Source organism: Halichoerus grypus, chromosome 9, assembly GCF_964656455.1.
Source record: "Halichoerus grypus chromosome 9, mHalGry1.hap1.1, whole genome shotgun sequence".
NCBI lineage: Eukaryota > Metazoa > Chordata > Mammalia > Carnivora > Phocidae > Halichoerus > Halichoerus grypus.
In genome coordinates, this window is record NC_135720.1 from 27,588,308 (window position 1) to 27,606,533 (window position 18,226).

The 18,226-nt window shown below is 38.0% G+C and overlaps 1 protein-coding gene across 1 annotated transcript in view; it reads right to left on the bottom strand.

Annotated features, from left to right (window-relative positions):
- PEX7 (peroxisomal biogenesis factor 7) overlaps positions 1–18,226 on the bottom strand; it is an 82,373-nt gene that overhangs the window by 63,522 nt on the left and 625 nt on the right. Inside the window, exons 2-5 of the mRNA XM_036097491.2 lie at positions 17,061–17,118; positions 15,788–15,938; positions 2,096–2,173; positions 1,611–1,719 (exon numbers count right to left, since the gene is read on the bottom strand). Coding sequence (XP_035953384.1) covers positions 1,611–1,719; positions 2,096–2,173; positions 15,788–15,938; positions 17,061–17,118 — 396 coding nt within the window. The remainder of the gene's footprint in view (positions 1–1,610; positions 1,720–2,095; positions 2,174–15,787; positions 15,939–17,060; positions 17,119–18,226) is intronic.

Genomic DNA, 18,226 nt, shown 5'->3' on the forward strand with positions numbered 1-18,226 from the left:
TGGAATACTCGGAGACATTGGTTTACCCTTCCCACTACTTGTTCACAGGGGCAGGGTCAAAGTGACTCAAGGAGGCAGCCTAGCACAGCAACCCTGCCCTGCCTATGCCAATTAGTTGTTCACCTTTGTTTCATTCCTACACTTTTTACAGCTTTACTGGCACTCCGTACATTACACAAATTATCTAAAAGAAAAATGAAGCAATGTATATTAAAGTGTCAGAGATTTTAGGAAGGAAATAGTATTCAGAAAATTCTTTAGCCAAATGTTTATTGGTGGTAGATCAAATAAAAGAAACATGGTATACCTCTTTTTCTACCTTAAATTTGTTTTAATTCCATAAGCTTAAGTATATAATATAAATTCATATATAAAATTCATAAAATATAATTGGTGAATGTTCTTTTCCATCAAGTTTATTTAAAACTAGAGTCTAATAACTCCTTCTGAATGGTGGCATGATTCTCTCAATTCAACTATAATAGGACTAAGGCTACTAAGAAATCTCCACAATCAAAAGCTGTTTTATAGTAACAATGTTTGCAGTAGGGAAAATGAATTTGGGATGGGAGATTTTCTGATGCACAATTATAAAATTATTTTCCTGTATAATTTCAACAACAAAAGCCTTATAGCTATAAGCATATAAAACCTAACATCAACTAAGCAAATTCAGCCCTTAAAGACATCTGACTTTTCCCTCAGGAATATTCCCCATAAATATTTTTCACTTTTTTAAATATTTTTTATTTTTTATTAGAGAGAGAGCAAGCACAAGCAGGGGGAGCGGCAGGCAGAGGGAGAGGGAGAAGCAGGATCCCCTCTCAGCAGGGAGCCTGATGCGAGGCTCGATCCCAGGACTCTGGGATCATGACCTGAGCTGAAGCTAGATGCTTAACCGACTGAGCCACCTCGGTGCCTCAAACATTGTTTCATTTTTGTACTCCATATTCTGGAATGAGAATAGGAATTTTTATGGAGGAATATAAGAAAAAGCTAACCGTGGTTCTATGGAGGGGGAGGGATGAGGACTTACTTTTTATTTGGCATGTTTCTGTGCTGTTTGAATTTCCTCACTATGCATATGGTAAGTCTAGAATAGGGATTATGTAGGATACCATTTTTTTTTCTTTATAAATTATTTTTTTTTTTGAAAGTTACAAAAGCAGCAAAAAATAGTGATCATTTTACTTTGTCAATCATCACAAATATCTGTCATTAATTAGCACATATTACACATTCTCGTAACTGTTACTCAGACTTAGCCACCTTTATTCCGATAAACAAACCAAGGATAATGCCATCTAAAGGAAGGAGCTCAGGGGCTAATAAGAAGAACTAGAACGGTTCCCAATTTTGGAAGATTTATAACCAGTTATGATATGCCTAAGACAAACCATATTTGTTCATTAATAGTTGAAAAGTAGTCCACGCCTGGCTGATTCTTATCTAGAGGCTGATAAAGAATGAAACCATCTACAGAGCACAAAGAATAGTACAGTGGGCCCTTTCCCCCTCCAAATCGCAAGTACACAGCACCACCTGCTGGGGAAAGCAAAGCCACCACTCACTACAAGTAAGGCTTTTTTGGTAAATACCGAATTATTTACCTGAGGCTGAAGCAAAACAACCAGGGATGTGGGGAGACCAGATTGTGCTATAAATGACACTTTCATGGCCTCTAAAGGTGCACAGAGACTTTCCAACAGTTGGATCCCACTACAAACAAATGAATAGATCAATTACTTAGAGGTAAATTCAAATTCATGTTTATATATATAATATATATAATACACTATGTATTTATATATACACATGTAATAGACAGACATATCTCAAAGATTCTTTAAAGTCTATTTCCATATAAAGCAAAATGGTATTTAAGGGGCCAAAATTATCAATGCTGAGTTAATTGTTTACAGCCAAAAGGTTAAAAATGTTTAAATTCTAATAAATGCTTTAATACAGTTTTTTGAAAAGAAAATTAGCTGTGTAATTGAAAAGATATAGAAGTACGTCTTAGAAAAGAAAAAAAATTCAACGGAAGCTTTGCGGAAGAGAACATTTGGTTTTAAATACAGTAATGCTGACATACCAGTTTGACCGTTTGATCCCATGAGCCAGACACCACAAGCTGTTCACCTCTTGTTTGGCTCCAATCAACACTATAGACCTAAAAACATTTTAATGTGTCATTTGGAAAGCAAAAGAGCATCAAGTTCAATATTATATTTTATCTCTTTATAACAGCGATAGCCAGTTAGAACAACTAATTCACTTCATTGAAACATCAAATAAAGTCCTACAAATCTCAACATGGTGCCTGAGAAATGGAAAGGTCATTTTGTCCATTCCCCCAGACATATTCCTTACAGATAAGATTCCATTCTATGTTAATAGAATGCTACAGATGATTTCCAAACCTCCTTCACTAAAACAAATCATATATATTTTTAACCTACCAACAAATACTGTTTGCAGCACCCTGTAGAAATGTCAAAGCAGATTAGAAAGTTAGTCGTCTAAAAAAGCTTGCCAGGTCAGTGTTTATCAGAAAGCATTAAAATTCAATTAATATCCTTATCTGTCCTTTCTTAGAAAAAGCTTATAGGAACCCCGTAATCCTTTCAGATCTCTTGGTAAACAGCTTTAGTTATCCAACGCTGCTATTCTAATCTATGCTTTACTGCTTTCAGTGAACCATTTCAAATGAACCATTTGAAAACTTACGGAAATATTTTTTATTGTCATTTTATACAACAGATTATATACAGATCACTACTGTAAGCAAAGTTCCACAAAAGACATGCATAATTATTCTTTATTAAAGTAGTCCTGACATGGACCTGAGTATACATCACTAAATGTGACCAGCCAGCAGATTCTTCTGAGTCTTAAAAATTCTAGCTACCATATTTATGTAGGAAGCAGGGGTGTCTGCAGTTTGCTGTGGCTTAAGTATGGGTTACCTGTTCTCTGCTGTCTTCTGTGTACTGTGGCTAGCCAGGATGGAGTCTCAGTTTAAAAAATATCAGTAATACTGAGCCTGTCTTTGTTTAAAACTTTGATATTTTTCTCATCACAGAATTTTTTGAATTGGGATTTTTAAAAATATTGCAGTAAGACATTACCTGACTACTGAATTTTGGGGGTCCTCCTTAATTGTGTAACTAAGGTGAGTGCCTCACCCACCCTATCCTAGTCCTGGCCCTGCTGCTGTCCATATTCATGTAGAAGAGAGAAGATCAGTTGGAACACTCAAAAAACCACAATCCAGCAACAAAGAGCACCTCTTATAGAAAGGGCAGCAAAAACCAAAGAGCTGCTGTGGCCATCTGCTAGTTATGGATGGAAAAAGATAGCCTTGAAGTAGTCATTGAAGATCTTGAGAGCTAAAGAGTTTGATTTTATCCTCTAGGCCAGGGCATGGCAAATTTCTTCTGTAAAGAGCAATAATCTGGGACTTTATGGGCCATTTGGTTTCTGTATGTCGGTCTGGGAGAGCACAGAAGTAGCCAAAGGTGATACTTGATGAGTTGGCATAGCTGTGTTCCAATAAAACTTTATTTACAAATCAGAGAGCACGCTAGGTTGGGCCCTGTCCCATGAGTAGTAGTTTGCCGACTCCTGCTCTAGGCTGATGTGAACAGTCAAAAATAAGCACAATAGCAAACCTTTATTGAGCATCTATGGTATACCAGATACTGTCATAAGCATTTTACATATTTTATCTCATTAATAGATACTGTGCTAAGACCCAAAAAGTTTAAATTGTCCAAATTCCTAAGGCTAGTAAGTTGCAAAGCTGAATTCTGAACCTCCGTAGCCTAACTGCAGAGTCCACCCTTAGTAACCACACTAGGCTGTCTCTACATCATGCTACTTGAGGGCACTGTTGAAGTGGAATGACCTTGGGCTGCAATATTAAGGAAATAAAAGCCTGCCCTTCATTGGCGATTCACAGGTATCACCCTTCATTAGAGCCCACGTTGATTCCATTTTGTTTTCACGAATTATCCATATCCAAGAACTTAAAGTCCCTGTCAACTTAGTGACCTCCCATTCATCTGTCAAGACTTGGTCCCATTACATCCTTTATGGAACAAGCCTCCCCTCGACAAAACCCTCAATGCTTCCTTCCGAGCATCCCAACAGCATCTTGTACCTACTTATAATTTAACATTTACTGTATTTTACTACAATTTGTGTTAAATACCTGCTAGATTCTGGGAGATCCACCATGTGAGCAAAACCATCTTGTATGTCTATGCTCACTTCAATACAATAAGCACTCAATAAATGGGAGTTAAAATAATTTCTCCAATTAAATTTATCTTCACAATCTGCATCACTAAGTAGTTATAAAGAGCTACTATTTTCATTTCAGAGGATAACTGAACAAATATAACTAAAAACTAAGATCAACATCTCAGATTCCATGCCTCCACACATGTCCAGCATGATGTAAGATTTGACACCTTATGACTTCTCACCTTTCAAAACTGCAAGGGCCCCCACAGGCTCAGAGAGAACCCAGCCCTAGTGAGAACAAAAGACAGGAGGGAAGATAACTATGCTGACGGCAGTGTTGCTGCCAGCTCTATTATCAGTCCCACAACGAAGTGCAAGCAATAGGGCTAGGACAAAACTAAGGACAGGACGCACATGGTGAGGTTAAAAATGGGACAACAGGGAAGGAAATAAAGGCAACTCAATAAATATTTTATGTGTTTGACTGTGTTTACAATTTAGGATATGGGTAAGTAATTAACAGTACAGGCCAGGATATTGTTTAAAAAAAAAAAAAAACTATAGACATGAGTACAAAATGGGCACTGGGATGGAAAATTCAGCTTGATGCCCAGAAGAGAGGATCCAAGCAGGGCCTTGAGGCCTGGCTAAAATGTCAATAGCAGAAAGCAGAAATGAAAACGGCGATCAGAAACTCCCCCAAAGGCATACACAGGCGTAGATAGCACCCAAGGGATCAGGACTAGAGAACACTACAGGGTAGCACCAAGGTTTTGTGCCCAGGGACTGGTGGTGGTGGTGGCATTAACAAAATGGGAAGACTGGAGGAAAGAAGATAATGTGTAATTTTAGACCTACTGACTTTGAAGTGACAGCAAGATAGTCAAGTGGAAATGTCTAGTGGGAACAGGGTTTGGGCACTGACCTCAGGCTCTGAAAAAAAGTTTACAGCAGACAGATGTTTGGGAGACAGTCAAAAAAGGATGAGTAGATTCCATTATCCCAACTTCAAGTTACCTCACTAGTCCATTCAACAAGTATTTATTAAGCACCTACTATGTACAAGACACAAGGAAAAGAGGGGTATAATGTTAGACAAGACAGATAAAGTCCCTGCCCTCAAGGATCATAGAGAGGCTATAAATAAATAATTTCAGATTGTGATTTTAAAGAAAAGCTACAGAGCAAAACAAAACCAAGGAAGGAGACTGGGAAACAACGACAGGGGGAAGGAGTCATTTCTTGATAGAGTGGTCAGGGAAGACCCCCCTGAGCAGAGACCTGAGTGTAGCAAAGACAGAACTCTACAGGTTTAAGAGGAAAGGCTTTGACAGAAGAACAGGAAAAGACCCTGAAGCAAAAACAGGCTTGTCTCGTTTAAAGAACAGAAAGGTCAAGCAGGAGGGACAAGAACCTAAAGGACCATGGTTACAAGTTTGTCTATAATTCCTCTTAAGAGGCTACAGCCATTGAGCCTACGCTGGCTACCACCTAGACTGTAGGTAGCATCCTTCCACTGCTCTCCCCATCCATCCTTGCTCACCTCCAATCCATGATCTGCACTGCATAAACACACACGTTATTCCCCTGTAGAAAGCCCTTTGACGGTTTCATACTATGGGTCTCCTGCAACTTACCATCTTCACTCAACATTGAGATTTATCCATGCTGCTGCTTATTACCCAAAGGTCAAAGTCATGCAAAACTATGAATGGTTTAGGGATGCATACATATGCTGTAAAATTAAAAAGAAAAGCAAAGAAAACAGAAATAGAAATTCAGCATTAGTGGTTACTCCTGGGAAGAAGGGCGTAAAAACAAAAGGAGGGAGAAAGATAGAATCAGAAAAAAAAAAAAGTAGATAGAAGAAAAATAGCATCTGTAAAGTAGGAGCTCCAACGGCATAAGGAATGTTTTATTTCTTAAGTCAGATGATGAATATACAAGCATTCATTATACATTTTTACAGCTTACATATATTTCATACGCAAGAAATATATCATGGCAAATTTTTAAAAATCTTCAACATCTTTCCACTGATTTTAGCTTACCAGCCAAGATGCTAACTGTTCCAGGCGTGCAGGCTCAATCCCTCCCCTTCAAGCGTGCACTTTCCTTTGCCTCTAACCCTACTCCTCTGGCCTCTCCATCTGAATAGTTAATTCCTACTCTCCCTGCAGATGTAAGGATGCCTTCCTGGTCCCTTCCCCAGACAAGATCCTTTCCTCTTGTAGCATCCCATACATTCCAGCACTGATCACATTATCAAGGAGATAACCTGCGAGCTCCAGCCCCCCTCCCTAGAGAGGCACGAGGACTCCAGCAGGGCAAGGACACCATGCCTGACTTGTTCATCTTCCCCGCTAGGCCTCACACCATCCCTTGTACACAGTAGGGTTAATCAAAGTTTCTGGAATGGATGAAGGGGCAGAGAAACAAATCTGAATGAAGAGCACATCTCACATCAGTCTAGTCTCCCCCCCTTTCCCTATTCCCAATTCCTCCCCCACTCCCATTCAACCAGTGGACATGGCTTAATGGTCAGATTAAGGATAAAAAAGAAGAGGGGTACGCAATTATGCTTTAAAAGCAGGGTCCTCTAAAGGCCTATCTTATGTAATTACTCTTGGCAGTGGTGAAGAAAATTAATTGAGAAACTGCAAAAAGAAAAAAAAAAACCCTGAACAATATTTTGTGCTGCTTTATGAAATCTGAACCTTATCAAAACCACCATTTGAGAGGACAAATTTTATTACTGAAACCAATTCCCAAAGAGCTCATTTTTAATCTACTGTATAGCAGTGCCCTTTTTAAGTTGGTCTATTTAATTAAAAATCCTCAAATAAAAACTATGTTCAGAATGCTCATACTTGTCCGTATCAATACAAAGGAAAGGGACCCTGACTTTTAATCACTGAGCGATTAGAAAAGGCTACATATTTCTTGTAATGTGAAACAAGTTTTTTTTTAATTTATCATTATAGAAATTTTAAAATGCACATAAAAGAAGAAATATCATAATAAATCCCCAGGTATCCATCACCTACTTTCCATAATTATCAACATTTTGCCACCTTGTTTCACCTGTCCCGTTACCGACGGACTGCGGGAGTATTTTAACATCAGACCACTTCTGGGGCGCCTGGGTGGCTCAGTCCTTAAGTGTCTGCCTTCAGCTCAGGTCATGATCCCAGGGTCCTGGGATCAAGCCCTGCATCAGGCTCCCTGCTCCGCGGGAAGCCTGCTCCTCCCTCTCCCACTCCCCCTGCTTGTGTTCCCTCTCTCAGTGTGCCTCTCTCTGTCAAATAAATAAAATTTAAAAAAAATAACATCAAACCACTTCACTCATAATTAATTAAGCAGATAAGGATGTTTTCCTTTCTTATAAAAGCACAAGGCTATATTCACCTAAAAAGATGAATATCATCCAAAACTCAGTCCACATTCTTATTTTCCTGTCTCAAAAATGTCTTTTTACAGTTGGTTTATTTGAACCAGAAACCAAACAAAATCCACATTTTACATTTAGTTGTTGTCTCTTAGATCTAATCTAGGAAAGTCCTCCTCTCCCACCTTGCTCTTCCCATCCACCCTTCCCATGGTATTTATAATTGTTGAAGACACAAAGTTAATGGTCCTGAAGAATCTTCTATACTCTGGATTTGGCTGTTTCCTCGTGGTGTTACCATTTTCCTCGACCCTTCCCATTCCTTTAAGTTGGAAGTTAGGTCTAGAGGCTTGATTACATTCAGTTCAATCTTTTTTTTAGCTTCCTATTGTATTAGGTGTATAATTGTTGGTTGACCCACTTTTAGTGATCCTAAAACTATTCAGAAGATGTATCAATGTTAAATTAATGTTTTAGCATCCATGGATAACCTTTGCCTACAGTTGTTACTTCATTTGGGGATACTCAATGGTGACTTTCTAATTATGCTATTCCTTCTGCATTTATTAGCCAGAATTCTGTTAATGAGAAATTTTCCACATCAAGCTTCTGATTATTACACAATAAAATTTATACAAGAAAGGCAGGGTAAGTGCCTTGATTCTTTATCTTACCAATTTTCAGAATGAGTCCACTGTCCTAGTAATCCTTAGTGGTGACCAGTTGTTTCTTAATGATTACAACTCATGTAATGGGTGGAAATATACATATAAGTGTATGGTCTCTCTACACATTGTCTCTTCTAAACTTTTGATGTGATCCCAGTGGCCTTTCATAGTTTTCTGACACAAGAAGATGTCTTGGATTCATCTTGTATGTTTCCTCTCAGTCCTGGAATCAACTATCTCTCCAAAAATCCCAGTTCCTTCTAGTGGGAAATGGTATTTAGAGGCAGTAATCTGGACACTAGGGATATTTACTGTGACTGAGTTATCATTACTTTTTGGTCTTTATAGTCCAAAGAACCAGGACACATGTACTTTTTTAAACAGAGAAAAATAAATCATGAGTCTGTACAGATATTTCTTTGTTGTTGTTTGTTTTGTTTTGTTTTTTTTTTAATGTACAGATATTTCTCATCCAATAAAATTAAATGTCTCTTTTTAACTTCTTTATTCTCATCACTTTTCTCTTAGATAAAAATTTTTGGTTTCTGATAACATAATTACTGCTCTGCTTTAACCTACAATATGAGAGTTTCGTTTATTTAAATTCAGTTAGCCAACATATAGTACATCATTAGTTTCAGATGTAGAGTTCTATAATTCATCAGTTGCATAAAACACCCAGTGCTCATCACATCATGTCATGCCCTTCTTAATACTCATCACCCAAATACGCCATCCCCCAACCAACTCCCCTCCAGCAACCCTCAGTTTGTTTCCTAGAGTCAAGAGTCTTTCATGGTTTGTCCCTGTCTGATTACTTCCCATTCAGTTTTCCCTCCCTTCCCCTATGATCCTCTACGCTGTTTCTTATAGTCCACATATGAGTGAAACCACATGATAACTGTCTTTCTATAATATAAGAGTTTCAAAATAACAATACTGATCTTTCTGAATGCATTTTAAAACTTCTTTGCACTTCTTTTTGTTTATCAGACATATGTCATTAGGTTATGGACAATCACAATACTGTATTTTTAAAGTCACTAGAAATAATTATTTTCAATACCTGGTTACGAAGCCAATTTGATATACTACTAGATTGATTCATTTGTTTTCAATTTTTAGCAATTGCTTTTTTTTTTAATTAAATGGTGATTTTTAATTTTGTAAGATATTTCAATTGTTCCAAGGTCAAAAGTGTAATACAAATTATATTGGAGAAATTGTCCATCCTTGTCCCCTCTCCCCTGATTTCTTCCCTTTAAAGGTAACCACTTTTATTAGCTTTTGGATTATCTTTCCACTGTTCCTTTTTCAAATATATACAGAGATAACTATAAATATATACATACAAATATATATACACATACATATACATGTACATATAAAATATGTATAAAATTGCTGTTTCACATAAAACAAATTCTAAATATATTTAAATAGCTCTGCCAGTAATTCCATAGGATAACTTCACTGGATATCAGATTGTAACTAAACTAAAAAGAATTTCTAGTTTCACATGATTTAAAATTATCAAATAAGACTGTATCATTCTCCTACATATGTTTCTCACTAGATCTAAAGTAGGAGCCATGGCGTTCTAATTTCTAGACACGATTCACTTACCAACCTGCTTTGGAGACAAGCACAGGGTTTGAGACCCACAATGAGTACATGACAGACAGACTACAGATATAGTGACAGTAGTCATGCATGAAAGTCATTCTCGACCCAAAAATATCCCATTACAGTTTCCATCTATTTAAAACAATCATTTTCTCTTCCTTAAAAAAAAAAAAAGTTTTAAAGCTTTGAGTTTACCCCTTTGCAAAGCAAATCAAATCACGCTTTTTATTAAATATTTGTTAAAATCTACATTTTGAATCTACAACCCTCGAGATACTAGACAATATACATATTAAGGTCATTAGAACAGAATGCCTATTAAGTTAAAGCAGTGCGCATTGACGCACAGTGAAATCATCTGGGAAGCTACATAATGCTTGGCTCCAACCCCCAGACATTTGTGACCTGGGTATGAAAATTTTTAAAAGGTCCTTAGGTGATTCTAGTGTGTTAGAATCCAAGGCTCCAGTCACACCAGAGGCCCTATGAGTGCCTGAACATGTCATGCTCTTTCACAGATCGGCACCTGTGCAGACGTTTTTCTCTACCAGAAATGCCCTCCTCCCTTTGGGCTGCCAGTGAATTCCTACTCATTGTCCAAGACTCAGCTCAAATGGCATCTCTTTTGTGCCCTCTCTGTACCTTCTAGACACTTCTTTTCAATATAATCACACTGTATTAAATGGTTTGCTGGCATGTCCCAGAACTACTACCAGAAATCAGCACCTGAGTCTTATTCATATTTGCATCTTCAATGACTAGCATATGCCTGGCACGTAACATGTGTACCAGTACGGACAGGTCTGGCTTCTTTTTCTTTTTTTTTTTTGAGAAAGAGAGAATGTGAGTGTGGGCGGGGGAGAATCTTTTTTTTAAGAGAGAGAGAGCGAGTGGCGGGGAGGGGGAGAGGGAGAGAGAGAATCTTAAGCAGGCTCCACCTCCAGTGTGGAGCCCCATGCAGGGCTTAATCTCATAACCCTGAGATCATGACCTGAGCCAAAACCAAGAGTCAGACACTCAACTGACTAAGCCTCCCGGTGCCCCCAGATCTAGCTTTTAAAATACAAGTTAAAACTTTAAAATACTAAACAAAGTAAAAAAAAAAAAAAAAAAAAAGTGAATGCTTTAAAAACATAAGGACTGAAAAGTGGGGAAGGATATCACATCCTATTCATAGTAAAATCCAGAAAGACTCAACTGATACGTAATTGGAAACTATTTTTCTCCATAATTACAATTTTAGGGGGGGAAGATTTACACTTATTTTACATTGTAATAAAAATCTTACTGCAGTAACCTACTCCAGAATTTAGGTGACTAAATACCCAAAAGGAAATATATCAAGTTCAATTGTGTCCTGGAAGAAAGGAAGAGAGGAGGAAGGGAGTGAGGGAAAAAGAAAAGAGATAGATCTCTTTAGCTGAGAAGTCTGTTGTGCAGTTAAACATAAATGCAATTTCTAAAGGGAACAAACTGGTGTTAAATGCATGACTTACTATCATTCTGCATTAATATTTTTATGGGCATCCATCACTATAAACTTTTCAGCTTCTATCATTATCATAGGAGTAAATAATTAATTTTTTTAAAGTAAGCAAGGTCTTAACCATATGGCACATCTTTACTACGATACATATAGTTAAACACATTCTCTCCACAATGAGATACTAATAGTTGCATACTTACTTCAAAGATAAGTTTTCATAACCAAAAACTTCAAGTGGATCAAATCTTTTAAAAAAAAATTCAGCAAATTGATAAGGTTATTATTTGACAATGAAGACAAATGTTAACTATTTTTTTAAAAAACTGTAATCAGCACATGGGAAACTAGATATTGATGTAAACATTAAATTGAGTCACTGTCACCTTGAAAGTCATTCCTCACCAACTCTCAATAGCACCATGTTGTAAGGCATGACGTACAGAAACAAAATTCTCAGTTCACCCTCTCTTCTCCTTCTTGCTGGACCTTTTTTAAATTTTCCTGTTCTTCCACTCCTATTATATACTCAGCAGCAGGCTAAACTACAGGCATTTAATGGGCTCAAAAGACATAATGGCCTCTGCAGACACCAGGTAAACAAAGGAGAGAAGAATCAGATTCTTGCTTTGAGGCTAAGTTTAGAAGCTACGCACACAGATAATGTCCATGTTTTTCTTCCTTTCCATTTCACCAAGCCCTTCATTCCCCAGGCCTAAAATATATCTAGGTCTTGGATTTCTCCTTTTCACTTCAGCACCTACCCATCTGATTATCTGAAAATTGATTGTTGGACATTTTCTCAGTTACCAAGTGATGAAATGGGTAAGTGTAGGATTCCTAACTTGTTCTGTATCTTTTTAACCCTAGTATAATAAGATATAATAATAAGAGCTCTTATTTATTTAGTGTTGGCTCTGTTCTAAGTACTTACAACAACCCTAGGACATAGGCTACTATTATCCTCGGTTTGCAAATGAAGAAACTAATTTTCAGGAGAAAAAAAGTAACTTTGCCCAAGGTCCCACAGCAGCTAAGTTACAAAGCAAGGATTCAACCCAAAGTTGATTGAAACCTGGCTACTCATCCTTATTCTATACTATTACCCATGGGAAAAAAACGACCCATTGTTTGCTATTCTTGAACATGCTGGTGGGAAAAAAAAATAAAAGGAAATCAGCTACGCTCGTTCACTTACTAATTTATTCAACAAATATTTATTAGCTCCTCAAAACTCTCACTTGCTCTTAAATCCTTTTCAGTGTTTCTAGTATTTGATATAAGAGACATGCTTTGAATATATGCTGTATTTCTCTTCAATGACAAAATGCCAAATATTTGGTATTTTAATACTGAGCCTTAAGTTAATCACCAGAAATTCTTTCTCTTCACAATCTCACAGCAGATGGCCTTTACGAGTATCCTACATTCTCTATTCACCACCCTGCTTGGCATACTTTGATTTTTACTAAGGACTGTGAGAAAGACAAGTATGTTGTAGCAGAGCCAATCTCCCTTTCTTCCTTGCTCACAGAACCCTAATTCTGTCCTTCAGGGAAAAAGCTCTGTCCCTTCCTCATCCCAGGGCTGAATCTTGTTTAGGTGAAGGCAGGAATGGTGGCTTGTTTCCCTCATAAGTGACACGGTTAGGACCGGGGATATGATGCTCTTCTAGCTACGGAGATGTGAAGAGGCACCTGCTGTGAAGCTTTGAGGAAGCTTTTCCTCAAAAGGAGTCCCAAGACAGGGACATTCACTTTTTTTGCCCTTTGACCTTCAAAGGGGATAAGATGATACTTGGAACTATAAGCAGCGTAAGGAGAAAACAATGCCCACTGAGGATAAAAGAGCAGAAAGGCAAGGACAACTTGGGTATTTGATGGTACTGTCGAGCCCTGAATAACCAGCAGCACCCATTCCTTCTCCATATACTTGGTTATGTGAGATAATGAACTCTGTTGAATCTACTTTTCGTTGTATTCTCTAGTACGTGAACAGCGAAGGCATCCTAACTGACACACGCACTTATCAAAAATTGCGTTTGAAAAGAAATTAAGGGAAAAAAAAATAGCCTGAAAGAAAAAAACCCACAAAGATGTCTTCAGCTCAAAAAAACCCAGTTACATAATTATAGAATGATATAAACCTGGCTTCAGAGCAGTTCAAGTAACAGAGATCGAGGTGCCTTACCAGTGGATTCAAAGTAACCCAACACTACGACATGGCCAAGGAACATGTACAGCCAGCCATGTTGGGTAATATGATTAGAACCAGAGGCTCAAGATTATGGTGGCAAAGTTTTAAAAAGCTCAGGGGCGCCTGGGTGGCTCAGTCGTTAAGCATCTGCCTTCGGCTCAGGTCCTGATCCCAGGGTCCTGGGATCGAGCCTCGCATCGGGCTCCCTGCTCAGCAGGAAGACTGCTTCTCCCTCTCCCACTCCCCCTGCTTGTGTTCCCTCTCTCGCTATGTCTCTCTCTGTCAAATAAATAAATAAAATCTTAAAAAAAAAAAAGTTTTAAAAAGCTCAGCACTGATCATCACATTTCTAGAATAAATAATGTATGCAACGTCAGAAATGACCATGAAAAAGGGGAGTATGTGAAGGAATTTACCAAGAGGGTAAAAGATACAGAGACCATGTAATCTGAAGATAGGCTGAAAGAATTATAGATGCATAGTCTGGAAGAGGAAAGACTAAAAGGGGTCATGGTGGCTATTTTCAAGGGTTCCCTGGAAAAGGGGGGCTGGACTCATTCTCATCACTTCAGAGAAAGGTATTAGAAACAACAGTTGGTTGACAGAAGGTAGATCTGGACTTAAGATAGCAATTTTCTAATCATTAGAGCAATCTAAAGTCGAATAAGTTATCTCATGAGATAGTGAGATCCACTTTCACTGAGATGAAGTAAAGGCTGAGTGACTATCATCAGGAACATTCTGGAGCAGTATTTCCCAGAGAGTAGTACACACACCACTGGTTGTACAAGAGATGATTTTAACTGGCACATACATTTTATTTCATTCATTGCATATTTAAACGTACATTGAAAACTACTAAATGTACATTCTAAGTTAGCCATCAATTCCATGGCTTCCTAAATATAACTGTTTTAGGATAAGTGAAATAACAATGTAAAGATCATTTTTAAAATATATTAAATCAATATATCCCATTTAACATAACTAGATATATTATTTTATGACCTGTTGGTTATAGTCCTAGAATTTATAAGACAATACAAAGCACTAAAGATTTAAAAAAAAGGAAAAAACCTTTTGAGAGGAAAAATATTAAAGCAAAAAAAAACTAAGTTAATTGTAAGTAGTATTAGAAAAAAGCAAAAATCGTGAAGGTACCACAAAAATGTCCAAATTTTGGACATGCCGCTTTGTGGGGATTCTTGCATTGAACACCCTGAAACTAAAATTTCTCCTTTACCAGAGTTGTCTTCAGTGATTCTATGAAAACATGATCATTTGTAAGTATATTTATTCAGAGAGGCTTCACCATAAAATAGAGGACCTAAAATTTTCCGTTATTTTCAGTCACAATCTTAGAGATACTGATTTTTAACAGCTATAGCTATACAATGATTTCTGGAATCCTCACACGAGTAATCTTTTTATCACAAAAGACTAATATTCTTGCATCTAATAAAGCATTCACTGGAGGCCTTCTATGGGCTAGACGCTGTGGCAGACACAAGTCTGAACGTAAATGTGCAAGTTTTCACTTGAAGGATCTACTGCTACCTCGAGGAAAATTTTTAAACATTTAAGGTAAAATGCCAAAAGGGATTGTTCTTACCATCACTTTCATTAAAAATATATATGGTAGTTCTATATGATTGAAAACCAAACTATTTTCTATGCTACCCATGTATATATTCACAAAGAACCTACACACATGAACTGGCTTAAGATTTCAAATTTCTTCAGTTAAGCACTGTCTCATAATCAGTATTTGATGCTCTTGCTCCAGTATATTCTGAAAATCCTTAGGAATCTTACTGAAGCCCTAGAGGCAATCCTGTGAAGTCTCTGTGAAAAGGCCGCCCACTCCTGTCTTCGGTCTGCCGGGGGGCAGGCCTATCCTCCAGCGGGAAGAAAGTGACGGGCCTCTCCAGAGGGAATGGTACCACAGCATACTTACTACTGGAGGCGTCCTCGCAGACTAATGAGAAGCCTGACCTTTTCTTCTTTCCTAGCCCCTCAGGCCAAGATGTACTTTATGTTTCAATAATCCTATAATAAATGACATCTCACATGCATGAGAAATACCAAAGCTTAAACTTCTTGTCCCCATGTTTCCATCCCCAAGTGGATTTCATCCAAAGAAAAACAATGGGCCCAGGAAGACTGCCTTCATACCTCCTGAGCGTGTTCCTTGTAGATTTGCAGGGGCCCGGTGGCCTTGGCGGTGTCCCAGAGCTGCAGCGAGCCGTCGCCACTACAAGTGACCAGGACGTGTTCGTTGTTCTCACTCCAGGTCACGTCAAACAAACCATCATTCCAGTCAAAGCTACACCAGGGAAGGTGAAACAGAACATCTGGTTACCCAGGCAGCCGAACATAAAATAACAATCATAATTTTATAGCTTTTCTTCAAGTTTATCACATATTTTAACACACATTATCTCACAGTCTTCACGACTATGGAAGATAAGTAGAGCAAGCACTTGACAGAAGCAGAAATGCGTTCAGAGAGGTGAAAGGAACAGCCCAGGGCATCTGGGTGGCTCAGTCGGTTAAGCGTCTGCCTTCGGCTCAGGTCATGATCCCAGGGTCCTGGGATGGAGCCCTGCATCGGGCTCCCTGCTCAGCCGGGAGTCTGCTTCTCCCTCTGTCCCTCCCCCCTGCTCATGCTCACTCTCTCTTTCTCTCTCACTCTCTCTCTAGCAAAAATAAATAAAATCTTTAAAAAACATATTATTAAAAAAGAGAAAAGAACAGCCCAGGTCATACATATGCCAGAAAACTGCAGAGCTGGATGAAAATGAGGTCTCCCATCTAGAAATTTGGCACGATTTCCATGAGGGCATGCTGCCATACCTGGGTGCTCCCTGGTTTTTGTGGTCCACAGGAGGGAGCAGCAAGCACTTCACAATACTAATTTAGACCAATGATTGCAACTTTCCACATAAAACTTTCACCCGAGCTGTGAGCAGGTAGTTATCTTCTCACAGGATTTCCTTTCCTTTCTCTGACATTGACTGACCCTGATGGAGGTGTTAATAAGTCCAACAGTCAAGACAGTCATAGAAAGAAGAAAGGGCAAGAAGTGCTAGGTAACTCACAAAATGGATAATCAGCTCCTGAATGAGTAAAACTAAACTATGTGAAGAAGACAGAAAAGTTAGAAATGTCCCACAGTATACTAACCAGTTGACATTTTTTTTTATGTTTAAGCTTTATAGTTTATAACTGGACACTAAGAGACAAGGACTTCAGAAGAAAAATGATATAATCACAACTTACTGGCAAAACTATGTTCTCTACCATGCAAATGCTGAAGTTTCTTTTCTATTGCAAATTTAAAAATTAAAAAATCTTCTACTCATCAAAAAGATTCAAAATCTAATTATATTAAGGCTTTAATAGCAACAGAGAATACATGTAAGTTTAATCATTAGAGCCACCTTACCTTCTAAAAAGTCTAAGCCCAGATTCATTTTGATCCAATATTAGAAGGGTCCCACAGCCTAAGGAAAAAAAAAAATTCAAGGTCATGCTGTTGAACTTGCCAGGGGAGCATCTAAGGTCAAAGGGGACTGAGCACTGAGTACCTAATTTTACTACCACAAATTCCTCCCTAAAGTTATTGAGACCATGTATACAAAATGATCAGGATTGTGCTCTCCATTTCTTTCTATATTGCGCCTCAACTATGAAATATTAAACTTATCTCACCTACATTTGGGATCCAGACACAGCTCTAACAGAGGGGAGAGATATTTGAATTTGTATTCTGTGGCCAGGCAGGGTGCCAAAGCACATAAACCTCCCATGTATGTGTCATCATCCCCATTTACACGAAAGAAACCTTTGGCCTACAGACCCCAGAAACTCTGCTCCTTCTACTACGTTAAACTGCCTCACCAATAAACCTAAAATATATTCAACATAGGATTTTAAAACAAAATACCTGCTACCACATACTAGGAGGTAAAGTGCTGAATCAGTTATCTACCAAAAATGAATTATTTTACTAAGAGACAAGCATATTTTAAAAGTTGTACTTGTTATATGGACTGAGGGAGGAAAAACACTCTATTTAAACATGAATGATTTTTTAAAAAATACCAACTCTTTGTTAAGTTTTTACAAAAGATTTAATTTAAAATATCAAACTCTTGAGTTTCAACCTAACTAATGGGCAAGTATTGTAAATCTGAATGTGCAAATGCAAGCAATAAGAGCTAAGTGGTGAAAACATAAGTAAATATTTCTCCCCCTCTGAGGTTTAGAAACCACATCATTTTTTCTCGGCTGTAGGACCAAAAACAAAAACAAAAACAAAAACAAACAACTATCAAAATCTGATATTACGCAGTGACGTATTTCACAGAGCTTCAGTGCGTAAATAATAGCTAGGATACAAATTAAAAGTTAAAAATTTATAAATGGAACCCCGCCTTTGAATCTAGTCCTTGAAAAGAGACAGTGACCTTGAACCTCCAGCAACTACTTGCAAAAGTGTGTACTCCTCCAGAGACAACAGAAGTAGGGGCGGAACTTGGATCAATTGTTGGGAGACTCCAAGCGTCCGCTGAGGGCCATCCTTCTTACGGACAGACAGCCTGGATGCAG